This window comes from Tachysurus vachellii, chromosome 12, assembly GCF_030014155.1.
Source record: "Tachysurus vachellii isolate PV-2020 chromosome 12, HZAU_Pvac_v1, whole genome shotgun sequence".
Taxonomy (NCBI): domain Eukaryota; kingdom Metazoa; phylum Chordata; class Actinopteri; order Siluriformes; family Bagridae; genus Tachysurus; species Tachysurus vachellii.
The window spans coordinates 19,475,462-19,490,982 of record NC_083471.1 but is presented as its reverse complement, the minus strand read 5'-3'; the positions used below and the strand labels follow the sequence as shown (position 1 = coordinate 19,490,982).

At 37.0% G+C, this 15,521-nt stretch overlaps 2 protein-coding genes across 2 annotated transcripts; both read right to left on the bottom strand.

Moving 5' to 3' along the window:
* Window positions 1-935: 935 nt before the first annotated feature.
* dmrt2a (doublesex and mab-3 related transcription factor 2a) lies at window positions 936-4,238 on the bottom strand. The gene is made up of 4 exons (XM_060884257.1): window positions 4,060-4,238; window positions 3,406-3,819; window positions 2,853-2,955; window positions 936-2,322 (listed from the first exon to the last, which is right to left on the bottom strand). Exons 2-4 carry the CDS (start codon window positions 3,724-3,726, stop codon window positions 1,244-1,246), a joined length of 1,503 nt encoding a protein of 500 aa, XP_060740240.1. The 5' UTR covers window positions 3,727-3,819; window positions 4,060-4,238; the 3' UTR covers window positions 936-1,243.
* Window positions 4,239-9,163: 4,925 nt separating this feature from the next.
* On the bottom strand, window positions 9,164-13,139 carry dmrt3a (doublesex and mab-3 related transcription factor 3a). Its single transcript, XM_060883806.1, has 2 exons — window positions 12,612-13,139; window positions 9,164-10,862 (listed from the first exon to the last, which is right to left on the bottom strand). The coding sequence occupies exons 1-2, from the start codon at window positions 12,958-12,960 to the stop codon at window positions 9,910-9,912; spliced, it is 1,302 nt and encodes a 433-aa protein (XP_060739789.1). The 5' UTR covers window positions 12,961-13,139; the 3' UTR covers window positions 9,164-9,909.
* Window positions 13,140-15,521: the final 2,382 nt, after the last annotated feature.

Below are 15,521 nucleotides of genomic sequence, written 5' to 3'. Positions count from 1 at the left end.
GTTATTTTAATTCTACTTCTGAAGGGCTTTTTGAAGTGTGTTACTGTGTGTGTGAGCGTGTGTGTGTGTGTGTGTGTGTGTGTGTGTGTGTGTGTGCGTGTGTGACAGAGTTCATGGTTATTTCAAAACCACTTAAAATCATCTGTGAAAATAGACCCAATTTAAAATTACATGAAATATAACATTTAGAATTAAATAACATTTACAATTAATATATTTACAAATTAGTAAATATATCCACACTGAGGATGAGTAAATAATTTTCTCTTGAATCAGCGGTCTTCACCATATACCAGCTTCCAGCTAACTGAAAGCTCAAAGGTTTTTTAAAGAGAAAAAAATACAGAATTGTAAACCATACGCAATTTATGGACGTCTCGAGTTTCCGTAAAAAGACGAGATTATGGCATCTGTGATACATATTCACATAATTCATGCCTAGTGCAGGTGTTCTGTGTCAGCAGCCTAACTATTGTAAATAATTGCACTTTCTCTATCTCACACACACACACACACACACACACACATTAAATGGCTACATAGATGTTAGTGTGGATAATGATAAAGATTGCATGACATTACATTAAAAGATTTAAAACATCAGTGTAGGTTTGATAAGACAATAAAAGTTTTTTTTGTTGTATTGCTTAGAACAGAGAATAAACACAAGATATACAACATAATAAAACCAATCACGAAAGTATAAATACTATTTAGTAAAAAAGTAAAAATACTATTTTTTTATTTACCATTTTTTCAAATGGTTAAGAATAGTAAAAATATCTTTTTTTTTAATTGCTACATTTTTTTTTATTCTTTATGTCAAGAGGGCTTTAACATGGCTATAAACTATAAGATAAATATTTGTATTATCTATACAAACTATAATGAATCTAATTACGATATTGTAGAATAAAATTAAAAGAACATATGTATTTTGAGTTTTTTAATAAAATTTTATTGTCACGTTAGAAAGTAAAAATTACCAATGCATTTAAATACTCTACAGACTGCATTTACAACATGCTTGTGTCACATACTATAATATTTACATGGCTATTTACACAAGAATTAGATGGGTGGAAGAGACTACTTTCCAGGAATAAATGAGTGCTAAATTCACCCAGGTGTTTACTCTCACATGCAAACACATCCAGCATAATTAGAATAAGAATAAATACACAGTATACAGAAATCTTAGTCCATAAGTACATTTGCGACTGATTTTTTTTAATAGGTAATCTTACTGGGATGATCGATTTATGGGCATTGAGGGCCTTTTTAAAATGGCTTCCACAGAAAATGACAAAGGTTCACTCGAAGAAACCTTGGTGCCTGACGGCTTGACTATCATGTCTCTCTCTGAGTTTTTAAAGCCAGTTGAGTCTTTTGGTGTACCGTCCCTGTACCTCTTAGTTGCCCCTTCCAGTAGATCTTTACAGTAGGGGCTCCTCAGATCTGCACCCTTCTCATTCAGAGTCTGTTGGATAAGAGAGTGAAAGGAGTTGAGCTTCATAGACAGCGTGTGCTTGCTGCTATCTTTGCTAATCTTGTTCAACAAATGCTCGTGAGCTCCTGGAGGGAGTGACCCACTGGCAAACGCTGATCCAAAAGCCTTTTTGGGAGGTGAAAATGCTGAGCGCTCCCTAATGTTCTGTCCTATCTGGGCATCTCCAGCTGGTAGTTCACTTGGTTCTGGGGCCACACGGGACCCCTCGAGCCTAGAAGCCACAGAAGCTGCTGATTCCTGCTCAGGAGCGTTGCTCTCTGTTGATGGCATCATTTTGGGATCCCAGATGGCACCAGGTTTGAGGTTCTGAACTGCTGTGGCATTAAGGAGGCACTGCTGGTATAGGAGCGCATCGCCGAGGTTGCTGCTGCCTCTCGGCCACATGACAAAGCGGGATGATAACGGGTACTGGCGGTATGTGGTAGCCACACTCACATTGGAGGAAATCAGCTCAACATTGGCTGCCCCACCGGCTGCTCTGTAACCCAGTGGCAGGTCCAGACAGCCAGGGAGAAAACTGCACAGTTCCTTGGGCGATGCTTCAGCCGTTACAGCAGGAGCAGACGATGAGGAAAAGGCTGTTTTGTAGGAGTTGTACTCGGCAGCATGCACCACACTGCCCGGAAGGAATAATGAGTTGGAAGCAGACTGGTTGGATTCGAGAAGTTCCCTCTCCTTGTATTCCCGCTCAAGCATGATGCTCTCCAGCTCCTTGTCAGCAAAAGCACGTCTTTTTCTCATGCGGTCACTAAGAGGTGGCGGCAGAGCTGGATTCATACCCAGGAAAGGGTCAGATTGGACAGGGCGGTAGCCTGAGGGCAAGACAGTTTGAAATTATTTATTCTGTGTATAAAGAAGTTCGCACATTCATATACACCCATACTGTATAAATATGTTGCTGGTAACAAATAACTTAAAAAATATATTATTAAATTATTAATATGAAAAGATATAAATAACTATTTCTCACTTTAATAAAGCCATTGTATATATTTTGAGCTGACAACCATATATTAATACTGTAGTAATTTCTTCTGTAGTGCTCAAGTATTTATATAATAACTATTTTATAAAAATCACTCAACAGAGCTGTTGGGGAGTATGTAATTTCATGCATCATAAAATGTTCTACTGAACGAAAGATGCTTACTGCATTAAAATGTCCCTTTAGCAACCAAGTGAATTAAAGAGAAAAGATCAGAAATCCAAGAAAAGCTGAGGAAGAGACAAAAGGATTATATTAGCTAGTCAAGAGACAGAAAAGAGGAATCAAAGTTATGGGGGAAAGAGATTATAGAAAGCGTAATTCCCAAAGTATTTATTTTTTTTACGTTGCACTTACCTTCTAGTATACTTTTAGCCAGCATGGTGGAAGGGCGCATGTGCCTTTGATAGATAGTTCGTCTCTCAGCTGGAATTTGCTTCCCTGTTATTCCTTTCTTATCCTAAAATTCCAAAATAGCATGTGAGCACAGAATTGTTTTTCTTTTTTTTTTTAATTAATTCTAAAACACTGTTCATTATAGTGAACATTGATTTTTTTTTTTGTTATTATGATATTTATATTTTTTTATTTTAGGCACATTAACATTCACATGTGGACATCGAAACTTTCAAGTATTCATTTTAATAATAATTTATTTAAAAAAAACAATATAAAAATATTACTTTACATCTTGCAGTATTTCAATTTATTACAATATTAAATATTGACAAGATAATACAGGTAATTATAGATTTCTTCTAAAAGGTGTCAGTGTAAGATTGAACGAACATCTAGTGCTGGTTTAAAGCTTTGCTGGACCAAAATGACCACAGCTACATCATTGTAATGTGGGAATTTAGTTGTACATAGTAGTTTGGTGCAGGTAAACCACATGAAAAGCAGCTCTTACCTCTGTGGCTTGTTGCCTCCTGAGGGCCACCTGAGCGGCCATGACCCGCTGACGCTCCACCACTAATAGGCAGTTGGCGCACTGGCAGTCTCTCCACCTGCAGAAGCGCTTGTGGCCTTTGAGACACGACACCACGCCGTGGTTCCTGCAACGGGCACATTTCGGAGTGCGGCTCAGCTTTTTCTGATCGCCTGCTCCAGGGTTGTTTGCGTGGGTCGCCTTCTCCTCCTCTTCTCTGCAGCCCGACTCCTCTTCTCCGGCCGCGTCCGTCTCCAGGCTCTCCACGTCGATCTCAAATTCAGGACTGGAGAGCTCCGTCATGTTAAAAGTGTCCAGTGCGGACGCGTCCTCAGTCACTCAGATATTATTTGTTTGTTTTAATTTAGTTTGAGGTTTTTTCGTAGTGATTATTACCTTTAAAAAAAAACAACAACAAAGGAGCAACTAGATTAATTGCATTCACTTCATTTCCAAGTATTACAACGCTCCATGGCCTACTCACCATATAATAATAATAATAATAATAATAATAATAATAATAATAATAATAATAATAATAATAATAATAAAATGCAGCTCGCGCCTTTCACTCATTCTATAAATTGTAAGTCTTAGACTAAGCATGCCGAAAGACTACAAAGCAAAACTACTCACCAAAGTCCAAAGCGTGCGCCAGTGGAGATCAAGAAGAAATTACACGCGTCCACAAAAGCTCCGTATTCTTATATCCTCTTGTTTTGTTGTTTTGTTTTAAGTGGCTGTGGTTGCTTTACACGTTATAGTCGCTCCACTGACAAATCTGGGGACTGAGTCTGTGTGCGATATTTACTGGCTCTACTGTCACACAGTGTGTCAAGGACCACGCCTCCTCCTCTTCTAAGAGACGCCGCACACGTGTTCTGATTGGCTCTCTGTCAAAGACGCGGTCCTATTGGTTGCCTCTGGCTTTCTCCATCAGTCCCAGTCTTATTGGGATGAACTTACAAATACTACAATTCCAGGAAACTATAATCAGCTTGGAGTAACACAAAGAAACAAGTGCTCCAAACCACTTTACAGAAGCATTCCAATAACACATCGCATGCTAAGCTCATGTACTGGATTGTTGCGCATTTATTTAACGCATACAAGAAATGACATCTTTTTCCCTAAAACGTTATTATGTCAGGATCCAAAAGTGACACGTTGACACGTGAATGGAGCACGCGTGTCGAAAGAAAACAGCCTAACGTCTATTTTGTCACGCAAATACATTTCATATTTGGTCCAAATTTGCAAGCTGTATATTAAAAAGGTGTCATTTCGTTAGAATGGGTTCGTTATAGCCAATGTAACCACTATTGAAATTATTCAAATGACTATTCGAGAATGCAAAAATTTGGTGATTGATTTTCATCGACATTCAAACACTCCTCAAAGTCAGCTCGTGTTTTCTTTTATGTCGTCTTATAGTTAAATTATTCCGCAAGTTATTATTTGCGTAAAGGATAGGCTACATATGCGTGGCAAAGGTTAAGCAGAGAACAAAATTGTCTTGTTCTGAGTTATTAGCTTACGTGAGGTTTGAATATTTTACAAAGAGATTTACATGGACCAAATCACACATTGCGTTTGTCAGATCCACTTGATAATTTCACAACCCATTGCATAATGTATTCTCTTTTGTATTCACTCTTATTTAGTGCCCACATTAATCACGCTGCTATTGACAGTTCCCACCATTTCGGCGATGAGTTTATAAAGGATTATGAGACACTGAGTAGTCGGTGAAACAAATCAGATGAGTAAAAACATCGGCATTCCGTAAAACTAAACACATCACCTCGGGATTAGTCCTAAAGTGTGAAGTGTCTCATAACAAAGAAAAATAACATTACACCTTAAAAACTGACACCAGACGATCTTGGGGAAATCTCCGTGGGTATTTAACACTATGCATTGCTGTCATGTATATATATATATATATATATATATATATATATATATATATATATATATATATATATATATATATATATATATATATATATATATATATATAGAGAGAGAGAGAGAGAGAGAGAGAGAGAGAGAGAGAGAGACAGACAGACAGACAGACAGACAGACAGACAGACAGAGAGATAGATAGATAGATAGATAGATAGATAGATAGATAGATAGATAGATAGATAGATAGATAGATAGATACTGTAGATAGATAGAAAATGTTGCCGTAGATGCGTAGTAAGTTTTTAACCCGACTTTTAAAAACCTTTCGGCATGATTAAATACGGGTGGCGTATGGACAAGTATGGTCAATTACTGTTCACAATAATCATGGGAAAGCGCTCATGAAATGATCTGAAGTTGCAGCCGAAATTGACTGCGCATGCGTGCGTGCAAACGCCCTCGATGCAAATAGAACGAATTCACTTGCACCATATGTTTATTTCCACCAAGTGTAATCTAGTGTTCAATTATTTGAATGGCTGTAGTTCAACGAAATACTAGTAAATATGCGTACATATATATGTGTGTGTCTGTGTGTGTATACATATATATTTATGTACGTATACCTACTATTATATATATTATATACATATATAAAACACGCACTATAATTACTGAGCTAAAGATCATATTTACATTTAGCAGACACCCTTATCCGGAGTGACTTACAATTTGTTTCGATTTATACAACAGAGCAATTGACGGTTAAGGGCCTTGCTCAGGGGCCCAGCAGCTTAATGGACCTGGGATTAGAACTCATGACCACCTAGTCAGTAATTAAACGCCTTAACCACTAGGCTACCACATCCCTATAATCATAGTATCATTCTATATCTGCCCGACAGTGTAGTCTACATCCAAAGCCCTCTAGTATAGTAAAAGTATAGCGAAATAGCACGAAGAAAATGTCCATTTAGCAAATCCTGCACAAGAGTGTGGCGTTTTTACACATTTACACAGTAGTGTGTTTTAGGTGTGCAGGTGCAGCTCTGTCGCTCCCTCCTTCATCTGAAAGCACAGCCAGTCAAAACCGAAAAGCCAATTCAGTGCAACATAAATTTGTCTCCACATAAAGAAGAATGCTTTGATGGTCTTGAGCTTGTCCTTTCTCTAACACCAATTTGGGTGCCAAAAATGTGAGTACAATACATTAGCTAGGTACAGTATGACCAGTGTGCTTTAAACAGTGTGTTTAGTCTGGACATAGGCTTAATGGAATTTTAAATATATATTGCTACAAAATGTGAGTGCAAAATGAATTATAATGTCAGTGGAATCAGATTTGCAGACACCACAAATAGCATACTGTTAGACAAATCTATACTCGATTGTTTACTGGCTTAGTGTGCTTTTTTTGTGTGTGTTTTGGAGCCATTGAGAGTGTCACACACTGCGAGCAACCCGATCGGACCATAATAATGGGAAAGAGATGTGTGTTTTCACTGATATCCTGTTAGCTCCATGTGCACCTTAAGCAACTCCTGATGGATTGGGAGCACGTGCTTTGTGTTGAATTCTCTCCCACCTATAATTCATCTGTCTAGATGTGATGTATGCGAGCTCACTGAAATGTGTTGACTTAGAGGCGCGTATTCAAATGGCTGTACGAAAAGCTTTCTGTCGGTTAAGTCAACACGCGTGTTTGATGCTGCGCAACACCTGCACACTCACACACTCGCATTTAGCCACACAGCAGAATTAAATCCAACACTGTTTATATAAATCCAACTGGAAACAAATGTTCAAAAGCTTCGGAATATCAGCTTTCAGTAATAAAATAAGAACCAGCCACATTAATATTAATCAATAATACACTTAAATATTCAATGCAATTTGATGTCATTTTATTTGTATGGCACTTTTTTTTACAATGGACATCGTCTCAAAGCAGCTTTACAGAACATAAACATAGAACAAAAGGTTATTATAAAGAATAATATAAAGATTAAAATAATACAAAAATTCAAGATTAATATTAGATATATTTAAATGTGTTTGTATTTATGACCAATGAGCAAGTCTGAGGTGACTCAGGTGACTGTGGGGAGGAAAAACTCCCTTGAATGGTAAAGGAAGAATCCTTGAGAGGAACCAGACTCAAAGGGGAGCCTCATCCTCATGTGGGTGACACTGAAGGGTGTGATTATAAATATACAGTCTGATAAATGTTGTATTGATGAGGAGGTTGTTGTCCTCAAAGACCACATGGAGTTGTGTCAACTCCTTTTTAGTATAGAGTCTAACTGGAGCTGGAACATCTCTAGATGCCTCAGGATCCTCACAGAGCCTCATCTCAGAGGAGGTCCAAAATAAATATGCAAGCTAAGGTAAGAAAGTACTAAACTGCACCCTTCACTATGGTGGTGTTACTACTACTACAAACAAGAATAAACCACTTTGCAGTAATTTACCAAATTTAGTGTTAATTATTTAAATAATGCTACTTAGATTTCAGCTTCAGGGATTTTTTTTTTAAAGAATTAATAGCGCATCTCGTTTAAGTAATGTGCTAATAAATGCATGAGATAACTGTAACGCATTTATTATATTACCTCAAATTTTCCGAGAAATTCTATTCATATACCAATGTTTTTATTATAGGATTTTCAATATGAAAACCCAGTTCCAGACATTCTAATATGTAAAAAAGAACTCCCCTATGATTTTGTTATATGAATCGTATCAATTCCATATATTTATATTGAATGTGTGCTTCAGTAAACAAACAAACCCATAGAAAAGTGTCCAGGGGAAATGAAAAGTGGCAGATAAATGTATAGTGCGTTTATAGAAATGACCACAAGATGGCGATAACGGTTCAGTTTGCAGCTCCAGACTGTATACAGTGTGTGGCTGCTGGTTTCATTTAAAGCAGCTTTTAGAAAAATTAAAGGTTTTCCATCTTAGTGGGATAAAATCAGTTACCAATCACCACCTCTATCATATATGCCCAATGATCTATAGAATTACAAATCTACTATACAAATCTATAGTTTCAAAGCAAAAGTTAAAACATGCTTAGTTGGTTTATGACATATATATATAATATATGTATATATATATATATATACATATATATATATATATATATATATATATATATATATATATATATATATATTACTACAGGCCATTTTTTAACAGCCAGTCTATAAACTGCAACACTCTTTTCTTTACAACTGATTGGCATTTTTATTTCAGGTAATTGTTTAACGCACACGTTTAATGTGAAGCGGTAGTGTAGCACATTGACAGCACACAATGAAGCTTTGTGTAATTACCCAAAGTTGACCGCTAGATGGGGCAATTTGCACAGTTTTTGCTGTTAGAATCGAAAGTTTTACATTCTCAGAGCTTTTCTCCTGTTCAGTGAGGTTTAGGCTATTCGAATATAAGCCTGTATACATGTAGATATATTGTTTTCATTTAACGTTAATCGAGTTCCCTGAAAACTCATAGCAATATGAATATCTGTTATTAAACATCTGTAGGTTCACATAGCTAAACTTTACAATGCAGACAAGAATTATTTCACAATTCTCAAAAAGATTGTGATAGAACTTTTTTCCTTACTTGGAAGAAAAGAAAGAACCCCAATATGTTTCGTCCAGAAGCTTTGGTCCCTTTAACATCATTGCACTCAATGACAAGCATGCAGTGCATTCCTATGGTGCAGTTGTTAAGCAATTTGGCCTTTACTAATGTTACATTGTGAATAGGGGACAAGGCTTGGGAATACAGTCTAAATAATACTCACACACACCCAAAATATTCTCACATTCTGCTTTTATTAATGTAGATATATTACTTTGTACAGTCGAGAGTTGACATCATCACCAAACTGTTCAAGTTCAATTTCAGTGGTCAGTCCAGCAGATGAATGTCATATCACTGCTTAAATACATTTCTTGGTTTCTGTGTTTGATTAATTTAAAAGGTGTTCTTTAAGGTACAAGTATAAAAAAATCATCCAATTTTTATTTTAGACTGTTATATTTTACACCTAACAAGTATTTCCAGGAATACAGAAATTTGCTGAAAGTTTTTTGTAAGTTACAAATTTTGTAAGTACAAGTTTATTGTAATATTTTAAATAACATACAGTTCCCACTTAATGTAATTTTCCTATTAACATACACATCCTGTCTATATTTAGTTCATGTGAATAAATGACAATAAGAATTCAGACTGGGTATATGGCATAACCATTTACATGCTTATATTGTTTGCCTATTTCTACACTGCATTACTATTCACAGTACATTTCATGCAAGGAGGAATTTGTGGTAATTATTAAACTAATATTCAGTCATTTAGGTTCAGTCATCTTCAGGATTTTTGGTGGATGTTGCTGACTAACTCTTTACATGTTTCACCATAAGAGCAACACAATATCTCAAATATTGAACAGCACAGGTTTCACAAAGCTCCTACACAGGCATCGTCTGCCGTTTATCTTTTGTCATTCTCAGCCTATTCATAACACATTTTTGGTATGTTTGCCTCTTTTGAAGGTTAAGAAGAAGTGTTAAGGATCCTCGAGTCTGAGGAGTCAGATCTCTCGTCATACTCCTCGTCAGCGGCAGTATATACTGTGTGTTTCGTTGCATCCTCCTGAATGCTCATGCGCTGCTCCTCTTGAGCTGACCTGGAGGGCAGAAGAGGTGATCCACGGAATGACGGCCCCGAGAAGGGCGAGACATACTGCGAGCGGAATTGGTACTGCTGCTGTAAGCTCATGGTATTCCACAAAGTCATGTCATTGGACATAAAAGGCCCAGCTTGACCACGACTCAGAGAGTTGCGAAGCATCAGTGGGTAACGGTGTGCCTGGGGAAAGCTAGGCTGCAGCGGGACACCCAAGGGAGTCGGCATCACCCCACCTGGTGATTCTGGAGTAAAGCGGAGTGAATCTGGTACGCGGAAGGCCGAACCCACTGACCATTTGGAGGAAGTGACTGGGTAAGAGGTAAGAGGCTCAAAAAGATGGCCATTGGAGGGCAAGATTAAAGCCTCAGTGTTTTCTGATGAGGGCTTATCCATTTTTGTAGTAGAGCGGCTGGAGAGGAGTATCTCAATGGCACCCACCAGGTCACCTCCACAACCCCTAAGGATCAGCTCCAGAACAGCTGGCTTGTGGGTAGGGAAAATCTTCTTTAGTACCTCCAGAGGAGGACGATTGGCTCGCAGGTTAAAGGGCAGGGAGACAGAGCCTGTCAGGCCTTCAATTAGCAGGTTCTGCTCAGTGGGAGATTTGGGACTGTCAGGCTTTGGTTCTGGGTCAGAACAGGGTTTTGGTGAGATGTATTGAGGCTCCTCAGGATTAGAAGGTGGATCCGGGGTGTCAGGAGTAAAGCAGGTGTTGGGTTTGGGCTCCTCAGGTGAGCTGGCAGCTTCTTGCTCTCGGTCGCTGGTGCTTCCGCTGTTCTCTCCACCAGACTGCTCACCCGAGAGGTCATCGTTCAGATCTAAAAAAAGAGACAAAGATATATGGTGTGTATATATATATATATATATGTGCATTATGAATAGACAAAAATAAAATGATAAAGCGATACGAACAGGAGCCTACATCATGAGAGTTTAGAATGGCAAGAGGTTATACAGTTGTTAATAGAAATCATGGATCTAGCTTAAACTAGTTAAATTTAGAGTTGATTTAATTAAATCATAGAAATAATTTAATCATGTGCTCTTGATGAGGTAAAAACATTTAATGCTTGGGCATAAAAAAGCTTTAATATTTTATTTCTCTAAATGAATTTTCTTTTATTAATCTAAAATATTTTTTATTAGTTAATCAAAATTAGCATACGGCTGACATCAACTCTGGTCTGTGTGTCTTACAGCTGAGACATGATTGAAAAGTAATAGAACACACATAATATATAACAGCACATAACACACACAAGGGTAACTACAAGCGGATATGTAGTTTTAGTGCACACTGAGCACTAGACTCAGAGGTTAAGACTGCTGCCCCTGCACACAGTTACAGCAACATTCAGTAATAGGTTAAACTGTCAGCACTCGGCTGATTTATTCTCCCTCACTTTATTTTCTCCTCTAGCTGTTCACACAAAAGTGCTGAATGGCTGCCACGTGGAGATTTGTCCTCAATTCTCCTTCTCCTTTTTTTTTTTTTTTAGCAAAGCTGCCTGTTATTTGGTAACATTTCACCCGAGTTTTGACCTCTCGCAAAAATGATTGTTATTGCTTTCGATTCGGCCTGTCCTGCCTTGATTACAGTAATCTTTAGAGCGAACAAAGATCATCTGCTATGAGAGAATCCTGATAGAAAGTCAATGTCTATTTTCTTCGGCCACTTTTCTTCATCTGCTATCAATTTTTTTTGTCAGAACACCAGCCACAGCAACATGATTTAGTTTACACCGCAACCCCTTTAAATAAACATTTAATTGCATTATGCCAGTTCACTTCTGAGCTGAGAGGAAAAGGAGTTACTACCTAATAACAGCAAATTGTAAAATGATTAGTGGGGTACAGCATAACCAGAGAAACACTGTTTACATGCAAAACAAAAACACCTAACTTAACAGTTTATTGTGACTTGCTTGATGTTGCACATATAATAAAAATGATGATGTAACATTTAGACAACAATAATAATAATAGCAACCCTGTGTACTTTTATTATTATTCTTATTATTCTTATTATTAGTATTATTATTATTATTGTTATTGTTATTATTATTATAGCAACCCCGTGTACTTTTATTATTAATATTATTATTATTATTATTATTATTATTATTATTATTATTATTATTTGGTGGTTGTGGTTTTGTTTTTGTTGTGTTCTTTTATACATTATAATTGACCTGAAATTAAATTGTGTTGGAAATGTCTTAACCAGTTATTTTTTTAAAAGTTTTTTATTTTTACTTCTGCAACGAAAAGACCGTATAACAAGGCGCTTATTGTAATATTGCTGCTTATTCAGTAACTATATAACGGTGGAAAAGACTCCGTTCTGCCATCAGCAGTTATCAGTCACTAGTATCATTCTGCATTTAAGTGCATGCTTTATAGTGCATGCTTTTTTAAGTAATGTGGAAAGGAAACTGCACGCAAAATAAATGGCAAACAATTCTGACTTGCAGAATATATTTCATCTGATGTCAAGTGCAAATAAACTGGGGTCATTCAGATAAGTATGCTGATAGTGGAGTGTAATTGCAGCATGTGTGTTTTACCTGTTGGTGACTGTGTTGTAATGATGGGCTCGGCGCTCCAGCGTAACTCTCCGGTGCCCATAGCTCTGTGCGGCTGAGGTGGCGGCTCGGCGATTAAACTCTCCAGACTTTCGTTGGCCTGCTGCCGCCGGAGCGCAACCTGCGCTGCCATGACGCGCTGACGCTCAATGATCAGGATGCACTTGTCACACGTGCAGTCCTTGAAACGGCAGTATCGTTTGTGGCCTTTGAGCCATGATAGAACGCCGTGGTTGCGGCACCGTGCGCACTTAGGTGTCCTCTGAAGCGGCGCGCGTGCCTGCGCAACCGGGCCGCCCACGTACAGGTACGGCGAGCCGTAGCCGTTCATGTCGCGCAACTCGAGACAGACCAAGCTCGCTCCACAAGAGCATCAGATAAAAGCGACAAGAGGAGAGGGTGGATGTCAATTGACAAAAGATGGCAAGCTCAGGACCCCCTCCTTCTTCCCTGCTTGCTACACTCGTGATAAAGAGGCGTTGACTCAAAGACGACGATCCACCTTTTTGGCCTGCAATAAAGGCGCGCGTCAAGGAGATCAGACACGCGCTGAGAAAAGGGAGCAACTTCACGCGCGCGCTTGCATCACACGTCATATAGTGTTCAAATTCCAAGAGGGAGGTCTCATGAAACACCTTTAATAAACTGACAAATGGTTTAAGCTTATATGATACGTGGTCGTCTAAAATCATTTGAACAGAAAGCGATTTTATTTTCCTTAAAGTAAAATCGTACAAGTCACACCGCAGCTGCAGTTTGCGTTTTTTGTATATTATTATTAATAATAATAATAATAATAATAATAATAATAATAATAATAATAATAATAATATAAAAAGAAACAAAACCACAACTGCACCCTGTCGATTACGCGCCCAAACTGCAGACCAGTTCATAATCTTTGTACATTTTTAAGGTTAGGCAACAGGCAACCTGATCCTAAGCAATTAGTTCAACATGAACCAAGTAGTTAACAGTGCAGTCATTTCAGAAATCATCTGGGAATGTCCAAAAAGCCTGCAGTGCTGAAAGCTTTGCATGAAGCCGCTCGGTAGGGCTACTTTGTTTAACCACATGCTGTGCATCCGAATTAAACAGAGAAGAAATAATACGCTGGTTTGCATTTGAATGCATGCTTAACTTATTCCCATGAGGAATTTCACCCGGACCGACAATAAGCGCTGTTCCGGTTAATTGAGCGATTGCATTCAGGACATGAGGATTTCTGTGAGGAACAAATATTAAGAATAAATATGGACTTCCATTGGCAATGTATAACATGGGCTGCACAGAGGTAACAGAGTAATTCTTTACTTTTAGAATAAATTGAAATCTTCATACAAACTTCACGGTGGTGTTTTAATCGTGTTTTTTATTCGTATACATTAAGAAGGCCAGAGCACCTTAAACCACGTTAAAGTGTAAGATGTTCAGGTGTCTTGCTTACAGCGTTAAGAGTCCATTGAAATCGAACACCGTGCAGCCCAAGTCCCGTTTCTGTCCCTAAAAGGGTTTAGTCAAGCACATAATGGGATCGAAGCAGAACAACTTTGAGAATAGGGGCCGCTCTCAAACTTCCCCACATGAACTCCGTTTCCAGGGCTATTAAGCTTTTAATTGGAAAACAGCGGAGGAAAATTCAAGGTGACGATAATACGCCGTGTGAATGTGAAGGGGAGGATCAGGCCGAGCACATCGGGCAGTGATGTGTGATCAAATTATTTACGTTTTATGTATAGACCTATTGCGCATAAAACGCATTGTGTTTGTTGTCCACAAAACGATGCGCACGAGAATAGCGACGGACAATATGACAGGAGAAATGCACAGACACATTATTCATGATGTACAAAATACATGCATGATAATACTGAGTGCACCAGATAATAAAATCCTATAATAAATATTATATTTTAATAACTTTAAAACGAATAGGCGCATTTTAAAATATACACATTAAGTTCTATCGAATACAGGGATACAGAGTATAATTTAGACAGTCTAAATATTTGATATTTTGGTGAAAATATGAAATAGAAATAAAATCCATAAAATAAATGAAAAAAAAACATCTTTAAAAAACGCACACACTGAAATACAGTCACGCCAGCAATAGGCTAATTTGGTTGAGATAGCTGTTGAATTCTGAGCATAACATTTGATACACATTTCTACAAAACGTACTACACATATTATAATTATTATATTATTATATATTATGCTATAATATATTTCCAAATCCAAGTGAAATGTTAATACATTTGCTAGGATTATTAACAAACGTTTAAATGCCAATTAATGCGTTATTTAATTTATGAAGCCATTATTTAGGCTATAAAGGAGAAGTGAAGATCCCTTATGTTTAATTAATGAGAATAGAAATAAAGTAATTTATTATTAATATTATTATTATTATTATTATTATTATTATACTTAATTAAGCAGTTCGGTGCAAATTATTTCTTTGTAGTGGGTATTGTAGTGCGTCCAAGTTCATTACTCTCGTATTTTCCCCTGGAACCTATTATTAAAAATGCCAAGGGCAAATATAGAGCAGAGGTTAAACCTGTATACGAAAACAAACATAAAATGTAGTAATCATAAAACAATGATTTAATTACGAATTAAAACGCTTAATCTACTTTTGACTATATACGTGAAATTCAACTGTATATTGGTTTTTGTGTATTTTTATATTATTATATTTAAATGTGTATAATATTTAAAAACATAATTAAATAATGATATATTAATAATTATATAAATATATTAATATATCATTATTTAATTATTAATGATATATTAATAATTATATAAATATATTAAACGATTATGTTGTTATTTTATGTAGAATTATTTCAACAATAACAATAAAATAATAATAATAATAAT